This window comes from Triplophysa rosa, linkage group LG9 (assembly GCF_024868665.1).
Source record: "Triplophysa rosa linkage group LG9, Trosa_1v2, whole genome shotgun sequence".
NCBI classification, from domain to species: Eukaryota; Metazoa; Chordata; class Actinopteri; order Cypriniformes; family Nemacheilidae; genus Triplophysa; species Triplophysa rosa.
The window spans coordinates 1,008,553-1,022,586 of record NC_079898.1 but is presented as its reverse complement, the minus strand read 5'-3'; the positions used below and the strand labels follow the sequence as shown (position 1 = coordinate 1,022,586).

Here is a 14,034-nt window from a genome sequence, read left to right as displayed (position 1 = left end):
CGCCATGGAAATGTTAAAGTGATAGGCTACCTTCTTAATGGTCAAACACTGAAACGGGTGTCATGTGTAGTCCAGCTTCAGCAATATGGTTTCACAGCCAAAAGGCAGAAAAAATGAAAAGCACTCTGGAGACTTTTTCACAAGAGACACTTTTTGGTCTTTAATGGTGGTGTTGTTACTTTTTTCCCTGTTAATTATTAAGAGTTTCAGAAAACATTGTTTGGTCTTATGAGATAAATAAAAACATGCACTGAAAAGTTATAGATGGTTGATTATTTGTCTAGGTAAGTATCATTTTTTCATAGATTAAAAATAGCTTTTAAAATGCCCAAACTGGCAACATAATAAAGCAGTTTAAAACATATCCTCTTAAAACGCTATTGGTTTCGACTATTTAGATAAAGTGTCGGTTAAAGGAATATGACTTGGCCTGAAAAACAATCAGTCGGAAGAATTTTTTCACTTTAATCCATGTGTTTGTCTCTGATGGATATGTGCTGCTCAGGTGTGATGAACGGCAGTGCAGCTGGACCTCACAGCACAGAGAGTGGTGGAGAAGCTGAGCTTCTGGAGAGTCCGGTGAGTCCGTATGATGGCAGAGGCAGGATTAAATCTGCCGGCAGTGATATGGTTTCCCTGCAGCAGTTCCTGAATGACAGCACAGAGCCTGTAGAGGTAACGTTTCTCACAACATCTGGTGAAAAACGCGTGTTTGATGTGTGTCATGTTTGTTTACAATTTCTATATGTTCAGAACAGTCCCACGTACTGTTATACCACATACTCATAAATTCACCATCCATGTCCTGCTAGATGTTTGTCTTTAAAGACAAACATCTAGACGAATAACTCAACTTTATTTATATAGCACTTTTTAAAATTTTCATTGTTACAAAGCAGCTGTACATGAGACATATTGACTATGAGCAAAACAATTAAAAGTTGTACCTGTAAAAACAAGAAAAAGGTGAAAACACAGAAGACAGACATAACCACATAAAAACACTCCACACACACAATATGCACACGTACTAACACACATAGACATAAACACACACACACGGACGCGCAGACACGCATGCAGTGAGAGCACACATTTAAGATAAAGGAGAGAGAAGCACAGGTCAAATATAACAGACTATAAATTCCTATATGCAATATTAATTAAGTAAAACTTAAAAATTCTAAAGCAGCCCCCCTGGCCAGGCAAATAGTGCAAAACAGTATGCAAAAACGGTGGCGAGGAACCCAAAACTCTAATTGAGAAAAAAAAACTCAGGAGAACCCAGGCCCAACCAGGGGATTCCAGTTCCCCTCTGGCAAAAGCTGCTGCTTTATAGGTAACCAGTGCAAGGTTGACAGAACCGGGCTAATATGTTCATACTATTTTGTACATAGAGTCGAATATTACGTCAAAATGCAGCACTAAGGTCTAGCAGCACCAATAACGAGATACAACCTCGGTCAGACGCCAATAGCAGATCATTTGTAACTCTGATGAAAGCAGTCTCTGTACTGTGACATGCTCTAAATCCAGACTGGAATTCTTCATTGATGTCATTCCTTTGGAGGAAGGAGCATAATTGAGTTGAAACTACTTTTTCCAGAACTTTAGATATGAAAGGTAGATTCGATATAGGCCTGTAGTTCCTTAGTTCTCTAGGGTCGAGTTGGGGTTTTTTGACAAGGGGCCTTATAACAGCCACCTTATATGCTTTAGGCACATGTCCTAATGTCAGAGATGAGTTAATAATACCAAGAAGAGGATCTATAATTTCTGGGAGCATCTCTTTCAGTAGATTTGTAGGTATAGGGTCTAGTATGCATGTTGTTGATTTAGATGATCTAATAATTTTAGACAGCTCATCTTGATCTACGGTATAAAATAATTGCATTTTCTCCTTAAGGGCGCTGTAGTTAGTTTGTTCAGCGGGTTTCACTTCTGATTGCATTGTTATAATTTTTTCTCTAATATCTTGGATTTTATATGTGAAGTAGTTCATAAATTCATCACTGCTATGCTGATATACAGGATCAGAAGTCACTGACGATTTATTTTTTGTTAATTTAGCCACCGTGTTAAATAAAAACCTAGGGTTGTGCTGGTTTTCTTCTATTAGTGATGAAAAGTAGGCGGATCTAGAAGTTTTTAGGGCTTTCCTGTATTTTCGAATACTATCCTTCCATGCTGTACGAAATACCTCTAATTTAGTTTTCTTAAAGTTGCGCTCCATTTTTCGGGCCGCTTTCTTTAGAGCCTGAGTGTGTTCATTATACCACGGTGTGGGGCTGCCATTTTTAATCTTCTTTAAACGTAGTGGAGCAACTTTGTCTAGCGTTACCGAGAAGGTGGAATTAAAATTTTCAGTGGTAATGTCAAGATCTTCAACGTTATTTCTCATGATTTGAGACAATTCGGGCAGATTATCGAGAAACGCATCTTTGGTAGTTGAAGTTATTGTTCTACCATATTTGTAACAATGAGTTTTATTTGCAGCCGTAGGCCAGTGAAGCAAACATAATACCAGATAATGATCCGAAATGTCTTCACTCTGCTGAAGGATTTTAACGTCGTCCACATTTATACCGTAAGACAGTATTAAATCTGAAGTATGATTACGAAGGTGAGTGGGTCCTGACACATGTTGACTAACGCCCATGGAGTTAAGAGTGTCTTTGAAAGCCATTCCTAAGGCATCTGTAACGTTATCTACATGGATGTTAAAGTCATCAACGACAAGGACTCCATCTGCGGCCAGTACTAGTTCTGATAAGAACCCACCAAATTCTTTAATAAAATCTGTGTGGTGCCCTGGAGGCCTATATACAATAGCTAAAATAAATTTAAAAAATGTTTTATCCTTAGTATTAGGTGTTGAAACATGAAGTACCATCACTTCAAAAGAATTGTATTTAGAGTTAGACTTATGGGAAATGCTAAGAGAGTTATTGTAAAGTGCTGCGACACCTCCCCCTCTGCCTTTTAGACGAGGCTCATGTTTATAATAATAATCTTGGGGGACAGATTCATTTAAAGTAATATAATCATCTGGTTTAGCCATGTTTCTGTCAAACAGAGCATGTCTATTTTATGATCTGTTATCATATCATTAACAAAAAGTGCTTTATTAGAGAGAGATCTAATATTTAGCAATCCGAGTCGTAACATTATCTGTATTTTGTTCATGTTTAATTTGTTTAACGTTTATTAAATTACTTTCAAGAGGTTTACGCATTATTTTATGTTTGCTAATCCGGGGGACAGACACAGTCTCTATTTAATGATGTTTGGGAGAAAGGATTATTAAATGTTGTACATTTTGTGTATTCTGCGACGTGAGACGGCAAGCAGACAGTTGGTTAAGCCATTCTGTCTGCTCCCTGACCTGGGCCCCAGCGAGTCAAGCTTTAGCATTATTAAGACTTTTTGCCATAGTTCTAGACAGGAGTGAAGCCCCAGCCCAGGAGGGATGGAGACCATCTGGTTTTAACAGATTAGGTCTGCCCTCAAAACTCTTCCAGTTATTTATAAAAACTATATCATTCTGCAGGCACCACTCAGACAACCAGCCATTTAGTGATGATAATCTGCTATAAATCTCATCACCACGATAAGCAGTGAGGGGCCAGAGAATATTACAGTGTCTGACATCGTGCTTGCGAGCTCACACACCTCTTTAATGTTATCTTTTGTAATCTCCGATTAACGGTGTCGAACATCATTTGTGCCGACGTGAATAACAATCTTACTGAATTTATGATTAGCCTTAGCCAGCACATTTAAATTTGACTTGATGTCAGGAGCTCTGGCTCCCGGTAAACATTTGACTATGGTGGCTGGTGCCTATATGTTAACGTTCCGAACAATAGAATCACCGATAACTAGGGCACTTTCAGCAGGTTTCTCAGGTGCGTCACTGAGCGGGGCAAACCTGTTGGAGACTGTAATCGGAACGGTTGAGTGAAGTTTTGTCCTGCGACTACACCGTCTCACAGTCAAAAAGTTTCCCAGCTGAGGGGGATTTTACTTACCTAGGTTGCTCGATGAATCGTAGTATACTCACTTAAAAAGAGAAACAGTTAGCACACAAGACAAACTAGAGGCAAGATGATATTCCACAGTGTAAACAGAAAGCAAGCTAACACGCTATTGCTATGCTAACGGCGTTAAGTTAACTATCACTTTTGGTTTAGAATCTTCAAGTAAATAACAAGAACAGGATTATTGAGATATCAGGATAAGTTAGCAATAACAGTGATAAGTAATGATAATAAAATACACTAATATTAGAGCGAAGTGTAAGTGCAGGGATACAAACAAACCACCGGCAGCGATGCAGACAGGAACAAAGCGTTTTCACCTCGTATCAATAGCTATATTCATGGGGAATATGACTTAGAATAATGTGCTGTCAGTATGGATATTTCTCTTAAACAAACGCATTGATTGGCTTCATAAGACCTTTGTTAAGACCACGGCAATAACAAGTGGTTGAACAGTTCTTTGATGGATGGATGCACTTTTTGGAGCTTCAAAAAGTCTACGCCCATTCACTCCCATTCTAGCATTTGGAAGTAAAGTGAGCAGTGTTGGGCAAGTTACTCTGAAAAAGTAATTCATTACAAGTTACTAATGACATATTCAATAGTGTAGTTACATTACTGTACAAATGACTCTCTCCAAATAGTATTTAATTACTAATTACTTTCTATATCAACCTTGATTAGTTAAGTGATTCAAGGATAGACATGAAACGGCTCTTTTAATTCATTCAAATAAATCATATAAAACTATATAAGTAAGGAATAATTGACGACGGGCCGTTCAATTATCGAAAGTTAATGCACACCCAGAGGTGGTCGCGTCGTGGCCGTTACACCTCGGGTGTGCATTAACTTTCGATAATTGAAAGGACCGGAGTCAATTATTCCGCTCAGGGGCAGTCCTAGACCATTTGGTGCCCTAGGCGAGCTTGACTGATGGCGACCCTTCCCCACGAGAAAAGAACTCATGTCCAAAGAATTGCACATTTATTTAAACAATGATAATACAAACAATATAACAATATGTGCAAAAGAATAAACCTGTTCAATAATAAATATACAAAAATAAACTTTAACAGTAGTGCAACATCTGAGAACAAAAAGTGCACACTAAAGAATCAAAACAAAAAATTAAACTAACAATAAAACATTGTGTGCAAAATTTGATATTGTAAAATGTGATTCATATAACCTATTAATCAAAATATAATACACAAAATAAACAAATAAGGTTCAAATTCACCCCAAGTGAATAGAATAATATATTCTACAACACATTAATATCACACTTCATTCACAGTGCAATCTTTCTGGCCTTCCTTGCCGCAAAGTCATCAATAACATTAATTACATTATCAACGAGTAAATCATTTCCATTTTTCAAATGTTATTATTAAGTTTCTAAGCATTTTAATTTTGACATTCTTTTTATATAAATTCACTTAGGATGTGTCTGAAATTACTCACATCGGTGCTCGGTGAATTTAATAAATATATAATCAAAATTACGTACCTTGAATTTTGATGTCAATTCCACTATTGCACACACACACATATTACACAGAGTATTTAGTTTAATTACATCAGAAGTAACTGAAATTAAATTACAGAAAAAATAAGAGTAATCCCTTACTTTACTTTTTCAAGGGGAAAAGTAATTAAATTACAGTAACTAATTACTTAGTAATTAGTACTACGTAATTATACAGTGTAAAAATACACTGGCTGTAACCCGTCGACACACAGCCGAGCCGACCAACCGACTGCGCATCAGTGTGTGCACTAGCATGTTGTGACCGTTAATTGACAGCTAAAAGTTTAACTTATTTTTTATGTCAAAGTATTGTTGTAGATAGAGGGATGGCAAAAACTGTTGAAAAAAATAGACATTATAATTTTAATTATCTTTTTTTTTTCTCGCGCGCATATTTGGCGCCCCTCACTAGATGGCGCCCTAGGCAAGCGCCTATGTTGCCTGTAGGAAGGACCGCCACTGATTCCGCTTATACCACGGTCACAACACCACAAGACGTTGTTCCGATACCACAAGACACTGTTCCGATGTTTTATCTCAAGACATTTGTATGGTATTTGTCCCAGAATGCACTTGCTGGTAGGACTAATTTCTTACGCATCTCATCTGAAGGCGTTGCTTGAGTCTGCATATGCAGTTTTCCGAGAGCGAGAGGAAGACAGACAGTGCACATGCACACGCGTTTGCTTCACTGAGAGTGAAAAGACAAGTATCTATATTTGATTTGTTTTCGTCATATTTAACACCCCTGTCGTATAAGAAAAAAGTGACACGGAGGTTTCTGCGCCAGCAGCGGTTCTCTCAGTGGCATAGAAAGCTTCCTGCTGTGTGTTTTAAGTCCCGTTTACCCATTCCACAGACGAATATAACATGTTGTTGTTGTTATTTTTGTGCTTCGTGTTTTATCTTTAACCTGCTGATTGTGTCATGTAGTTTGCCGTTACCTTTGATATATGCTTTAGTTTTTCGTCTGAACAGTCCTGCACAGTGCTCTCGCCTTTGTTGTTCAAATGTTCATGCTGTCCATAAATATTAATAGTTATTTCTGTAACTTTGTCTGTTGTTAAATACGTATTCACTGGTGGACAGTAGGCTACATTTAAGTTAAACTGTAAAAGTAATTACTTAGTAACCAGTTACACCCAACACTAAAAATTTTAAGTGGCATTTTTAACTCTGACTGCATTATTCAGTTATGTAGTAACTGGAGTATGGAGTAAAACACAGGGAAATTTTGTTTCGCCTCTGAAATATCGCTTTAAAGAGCATGTGTTCTCTTCAGTCTGATACAGACACTGAACGCTAGAGATTCCTGTAAAGGCAGTGCTGTTATATTTTAGGTAACATGGTGAAATTTGTCTTTTTCTTGCCCACTATGCAGGATGGCGTCACAGCACAATTGCCACATCTGTCAGGAGGCACGCCGCAGGGGTCCAGAGAGAGTGCAAAAGGCCGAGGCATCTTACGTTCGGCCAGCGGAAAAGCGGCCAAGTCAGATTTCTCACGCGTCGGCCAACCAGGACGTCCGAGTCTGCGCAAGGCCGAGAGCACGCGCATCAAGGGCTCGGCCCCGCCCCGATCCAGCCTCTCATCCCAGAGCAGGGCCACCTCACTGTCTGATCGGCTGGACTCGTCCTCTGGGCTGCCCCGGGCCAGCAGCGTCATCTCCACCGCCGAGGGCAGCGTCCGGAGGACCAGCATCCACGACCTGCTGTCTAAAGACGTTCGCCAGCCTGTCCTGGTGGACCCGTCACCTTCCCGGTCCCAGACTCAGAGTGCATCCAGTGAGTACGGCTCCGTTTCCCAAGCACCCGCTCCCAATAAAGCCCTGCCTAAGTCTGCTAGCATGCCCTGCGGCACACAGGAGCCCGAGCTGTCTAGTCTGCAAGCTTTTCTAGGTCCCTCCTTCACTGTAGATTCCATCTTTCTGGACTCCATCTTTTGTGAGCCAGTGGTGACGGGCGTCACTAAAAACCAGGCCATCTTGTCCCTCAATACGTCTCTTGTTAGTAACATTAGCGGCCCTCCCCCTAAAGCCCCTCACAGCAAACCCAGCGGTCCGAGCTCATCCCTGGCCGATGAGCAGTCCCCTGCCGTCGAGCCCGATCAGTGTTTCCCCTCGGAAGATGGTCAGTCGCTGTGGTACGAGTACGGCTGTGTGTAACTTCTCCACCCGCATGAACATTTTGCTTCACGTCCGCCTGAACGACTTGGACTCTTTTGGGATCCTGCGTTGACTCATCTGCATGAGTATTTGTGGTGTGATAACGTGATATCATCAGTGTAATAACAGCTGTTGTGCTTCCATCACGTTCACCTGCTTTCCGGCATCTACTTTTGACACAGTTAGAAGCAGCTGATCTACTTTGATATTTATAAAAAACGGGCTTGTCGAACAAGTCCCATGATGCTCCTCTGAGCATGAGTTGATTTTGCCGGATGTGTGAAGATCATGTTTGCATGGCTTTTTGTCCCCAGTGTGTCTTAGGTTTGTTATGAAGTGATTCTGTGATCACGTCATGCATGCACGCTTTTCATGTTATTTACTGTTATTGTTTGGTGATACTCTTCATGATGTGAATGATGTTTGTTTGTGTAATGTTCAGTTGCTCTTGTATGATCTGCAGATAAAGCAAACAGTCGAGCTGAAGCTCAGAGCTCAGAATGAAATGATGGGTGAGTTCTTACTCATTTTCAGGAATCACACAGAAAGCCATTCAAATGTCACGACGTGACCATTACAAACAGCTACGAGTTTTCTTTTTATGACACAACTAGTAAAAGTTACCTCTTGAAGCCATGATTGATTCTGATGAAATGTCTTTCTGGAGTTGCTTTGATACGAGTGAAAGCGTACCACATGATGTCTAGAGATGTGAGCCGGTCGGAGGTCGTTCATATCCCTACAGTGAAGATTTTCTCTGTGCTCTGTTCTGTCTCTAATCAGTTTTTCTCTCTCTTATTTCCATCTGTCCGTGTGCTGTTGTTACCTTAGAGAGAAACATCAATCTGAAGACTTTATCCTGCCATGAAAGACTGTGTGTCTCTTATTTACTCGTGGACCCTTCAGCATTAAAAAGACAGAAGATGTGTTCTCCATTTTCCTTGAATCAAGGAACCGAAGGGATTGGTTACAGAAAACACCCGCCTGTGTCTGTTGTATACCCCACTGACTCCACTTTACGTCCCAGACATGATGAAGCACATGACTGCATTTTTGTTTTATCACTCTTTCGTACATGTTTATATCGCATTTGAACCTGCAGAAGAAGAATAAACTCCAAACCTTCTAAAAAGTGAGGACTGTGATGAAACCATTTGAAAAGAGTGTGTGAGGAAGATCCTGCTTTAGGTGTGTATTAGAGAAGTGTAGTTGTTGTTTCATCAATCCTCTTCACTGGTGCTTTACACAGATCTGGCAACCCCGTCTGCAACACACTGGTGAGAGTTGAATCAGATGAAGTTGTAATGATCAGGCCTATCGGATAAATTACAATAGATATAGATATAACTGTGTGACATTAAAGGATGAGACGCACAAGTTAAATAAGTGTATTTACAAGCTTCACATTGAACTTAAAACAACACTGAAAGCTCACTCAGGCTGTTAAAAGCACGAACAACACACGCCTCAAGCATGTTACAAGTCCAAATGTGTATATACAATGCCAATAAATGGAAGATCTAAAGTCCTTGACGTGTGTCTGGAATGGCAAGTCTACGAAGAGAAACACTTCAACACTCACGCCACGAGTGCCTTGCTGCCTCCTTAATACTGGTACATCCTGTTTTCTGTCATGTGAGGGGACCAGGTAAGACGACAGGCTTGTTCGACTTAATGCGGCCCCACAAGAAGTCCAACACACCAATTGAATGGCTAAGACAACATGTTAAAACTAATGAATGTCGTCATCAGTACAGTATGTGTCATCAGTGTAATGTCTAGTGTTGTCACAAAGTATTTACCTGTTGAGCGGTGTCACAAGACAGTATGTTTGCAGGTGCAGCATGAATACATTCTGGACATCTGCCATGGTTATATTTTCATGTGACCTGTATGTTTTTTGGCCTATAACATATTCACAGCAGCCGTCGAAGGCGTTGTTAAACAATTTTAACCATAGGATGAGAGACTTGAAAAGAGCCACCAGTCCTACAGTTTATCACTAGTTGTAATGTATTCTCTTTTTGATTTGGCAATTCTTCCGCTCCCGTTGCATCATGGGATAGGATAGAATAGTGTCCAGTAGACCATTTGGGTATTTCTCACCAACTGATATCTTTGACGTACTGTTTATGATGCATGCTGATTTCAGTATGAAAGTAGGCAAAATTCACATGCAGCACAGTGTAGCATCTTACTAGAACACAAACTAAAATGTGTTCTGAGGGATAATTGATAAGTTTCCTTTCATGTTTTATTGAATAACATCATATAACCGGGATGTAGAGGTATTATGAGTTTATAAACTGTGTTTGCTTGCTTGCTCTAATGGAAAAATACTGCTGTGCTATGAGGAACTCACAAAGAGCTGCATGAATAAAAAACAGGATGTGGGTTAAACTGGCAGAACATTTAGTTCTGCTAGGAGGGCAAAATAACTGATGACAAAGTGACACACAGGGAGTGAATATATACCTCACCTGATGATGAAACTTAGATAATAGTTTAATTAGTTAGTGCATTAGTAAAGATTAGAATTGTTGAGTTATGTATCATGTTTGTGGTATATGAATATGCGTCATGAAAATTGTCTTCCGGGAACTGGGCAAAGGAAATAACACCGAAACTAGGTGGGACGGCTGTGTTGTACAAATGTTTTTTACAGATACGAGAAGAGATGGAGTCAGAAGGGAGGCACTGTCCTGATTGGTTGCCATGGAAAGGATCTGCCCAGAGACAAGAAAAGAGGAACCGAAAATAGAACGAAGATACATACCTATAAATACTATTGACGTGTGCTGAGGGTTGTTGGCTTTTTGGAGAGTGTGGAGAGTGACTGACAACCCAAAGCTTTGTTACCTTTTTACATCTGATAATAAAACTTATGTTTAATTTTGGAGAACGTCTCTGTGCAAATTTTTGAACATGCAGGACTGGCCGTTAAGTCCAACAGTTCCTATCTATTGTGGAAATGATAAAAAATATCATTAAAGCTGCCATAACACACAGTTTTTGCCAATTTCGTATTAATCTTGAGTACCTATAGAGCAGAGGTGGACAGTAACGAAGTAAATTTACCTGAGTACTTTACTTAAGTACACTTTTTGAGTATCTGTACTTTACTTGAGTATTATTTTTTCTGAGTACTTGTACTTTAACTTCACTACATTTGAAAGACAAATATCATACTTTTTACTCCACTACATTTATAAAAAGGTCCAAAAGTAGAAAATGGTTTCTATGCAGCGGGGTTTCCTGTGTGCGCAATTTATCTGGCTAGCGATCTGCCAGGACCTTTTACTGTTGCCAAGTATTTCAGTTTTTCTATGCTCGCTGTTTTCCGGCAAGCTTTCAATGGCCATTTGGCAGATTTTGTTTACGCAAATCTGGCAACTCTGGGATCTTACCCGCTAAACTAATGTAAACGTAGGCGCTGCTACACCGTTGATAGCGCTCTAAAAAGGCAAATAGAACAATAAAAGTCGAAAAAGGCACATGTTAAAGTGTGGTGTAATCATGTGTGGGTTACGATCAGTCAAAGATCGTAGAAACATTGTCATGAAAATGATCGGCATAACGGCTAAACGGTAAATAAGCATCACATACACCTTGAGCTACACGTGCGTGTTAACTTCTGATCTGCTGCTGTATCATTTAAAGCGATTTGGAAAATGAATGATGTTTTCACTGAAGTAACTATAGTTGAAGTATTCCTGTTGAAATAAAAACAATAGAACCCTGCCCAAAATACAACATAAAATGTAATGGATTTAATGGTTATAATGGCAATTGTACTATGGATACTTGTTGTCTACTTGTATGTGATGGATTCTATTGGTGGGATGGTAAATCCTATTGGAATAAAACCCAAAACACACTACAAAGACGAATTTAATTTAAAAATCTCATTCTAATTCAAAATTTCATTGTTTTTTTCAGCAGGGATGGTATTTGCAGTAAAACCACAGTATCCACAAATTTACCATTTTCTAAATATAGGAACCATACTCCAATTAATAATCTTTAGTAAAACCACAGCAACTAAACATACCATAGTTTCATTATACTAGCTAAAGTTTATGTTTGTAGTTAAATTATGGTAATACAAATGGTAATAAATCCAACAAACACATGGCTTCTACACTTTACTATTTACAAGAACCTTACTACTTACTGGTAAATTGCTGATAAAACTGGTAAAGGGAATATACAAAATAAAAGAACACTGCTCATAAATACATATAGGCCTAGGGGGCTAATGAAGATAATTAGGCAAAATGATCATACAGGATTATATCTAAACTAAACATATATGTGCTAAACATATAAAGCTCTTAAAGGAGTTGCTCACTGCAAAATTTGCCCCCATTGACTTTCCATAGTAGGAATAAAAATGACTGGAAAGTCAATGGGGGCAAATTTTGAAGTGAACTACTCCTTTAATACAACCGATACTGTGAGCTACTCAGTGTATTCAGTAGGTTGCTTCAGAGGCACAAGGTATACGACAATAAAACAATGCACAACTGACATAAAGGAAATTTACTTTTAATACTTAAGTACGTTTAAAAGCACGTACTTATGTACTTTTACTCAAGTAAGAATCTGTCTTTACAACTTTTACTTGTAGTGGAGTAATATTTGACCAGTAGTATCTGTACTTTCACTCAAGTAAGGAAGTTGTTTACTTCGTCCACCTCTGCTATAGAGTAGTATTGCATACTTCGAATCTTCAAAGAGTATTTAGTTTGATCACATTTATAAAAGACTTATAAAAGAGCACAGAAATACTACGTCATACGTCCAGCAGTTTTTTTGACAAGTTGACCATGATAAGCATCGAGACGACAGCACGTTTAACAGTGTAAAGAAGTCAGAATGCATGAAACACCGTTGCATGACCCCTTTAAAACTATGTCGTGCCTTTTAACAATATAATGATATGTCCTTAAAATAATTGTGTAGGTGGTAAAAAGCATTTTGTATTATGTTTAGAAGCATTTTGAGTTTTAAATTCCCTCCCTTGCCTCGCAGTGCTTTGTCCACTGCCTGCTTTCCGAGCTTACCGCACGCGCACACACACCAGGTGTGAGGACACAAAGTTCATCTGTAGATGTTGAGATCCAGTAGGTAGGCTGTCAACAGAGATGGCAAAAGTACACACATCCTTTACTTAAGTAGAAGTACAGATACTCATGTTTAAAAGTACTCAAGTAAAAGTTGAAGTACTGACTAAACTTGTTTACTCAAGTAAAAGTATAAAGTATGGGCTCTAAAATGTACTTAAGTAAAAAGNTGTCCGTCGGCAATATTCGCACCCGTAGTGCAAAGAAAAGGCCGTGTAACATCTCGCAGAGCATGCCTCGGGGGAAAGCCCCTAATTAAACAGCAATTAAATTAAGGGCCAATGAGAGAGAAATGCACATTGACTGACAGAAAGTTCCTACTGCATTCATTTTCTCTTGGGTTTAGAAAGAGTGTGTAGACTTGCCAATAACACATCTGCTTGTAGTCTCCAAAGACAACTCAATTAATCGATTTTTACATTCAAATGTGCATGAGTTGGAGTCTTTGAAACTGTTTTCGACTTGTTTGGGACTGAAATCGTTAACATATCTGAAAGAAACATTTGCAGGTCATATTTATGCATAGGCTAGCTCATCGTTCTCGAAGCATTTACCAAAAAACTGTGGCCTTTACCCTTACGAAACAAAAATATATGGGAATATACTGGAAGCTATAATGCAATATATTAAAGAATACATTTTGATATATTGGAACTAAGTCCTTATGTATTATTTAATATAGTAATATTGTAATATATTAAATACATTAATATATGTATTATTCTATCTATTTTCGAAAATATATTAAATGGCTTAATATATTAACAGGTAATATATCTGAATATCTATTTGTCCATTTATTTTGCATAAGGGTAAATTTATTTCACAATCAAGTAGAAGATTTACGCTCCTTGTGCCTGAAGATTTCACTTGATTTGACTCAATATGAGTTTTTGCACAGCCATAAGAAAAAAGGGAAATCTCTAAAGAGCTCCCCTTCCATAGTTTCTCTTGGACAAAATTAAGACTCCTGCTTCTGAGCTGTTAATACATTAAAAAGCAATAACTAAGTATTGAGATTGATAAGTTTTGAACAACTGGTACTTTTTGCAATATGACTTGGTGGCTGTTATTGACTGCATGCTTAATGCACGCTGACTTACCAAACAACGCATTTGCGTTGCTTATTAAAAAATCATGCACATGGCACTCTCACACGGTCTCAAA

At 38.7% G+C, this 14,034-nt stretch overlaps 1 protein-coding gene across 4 annotated transcripts in view; it reads left to right on the top strand.

The window, feature by feature from the left end:
- ccdc88ab (coiled-coil domain containing 88Ab) overlaps nucleotides 1–10,653 on the top strand; it is a 96,532-nt gene extending 85,879 nt beyond the window's left edge. For 2 of the 4 annotated variants that reach the window (XM_057341566.1, XM_057341565.1), the window contains 2 exons: nucleotides 506–675; nucleotides 6,959–10,653. In XM_057341566.1, coding sequence (XP_057197549.1) covers nucleotides 506–675; nucleotides 6,959–7,741 — 953 coding nt within the window. In that variant the 3' untranslated portion in view covers nucleotides 7,742–10,653. The remainder of the gene's footprint in view (nucleotides 1–505; nucleotides 676–6,958) is intronic. The other 2 variants (XM_057341567.1, XR_008963506.1) reach the window with 2 other exon arrangements.
- Nucleotides 10,654–14,034: the final 3,381 nt, after the last annotated feature.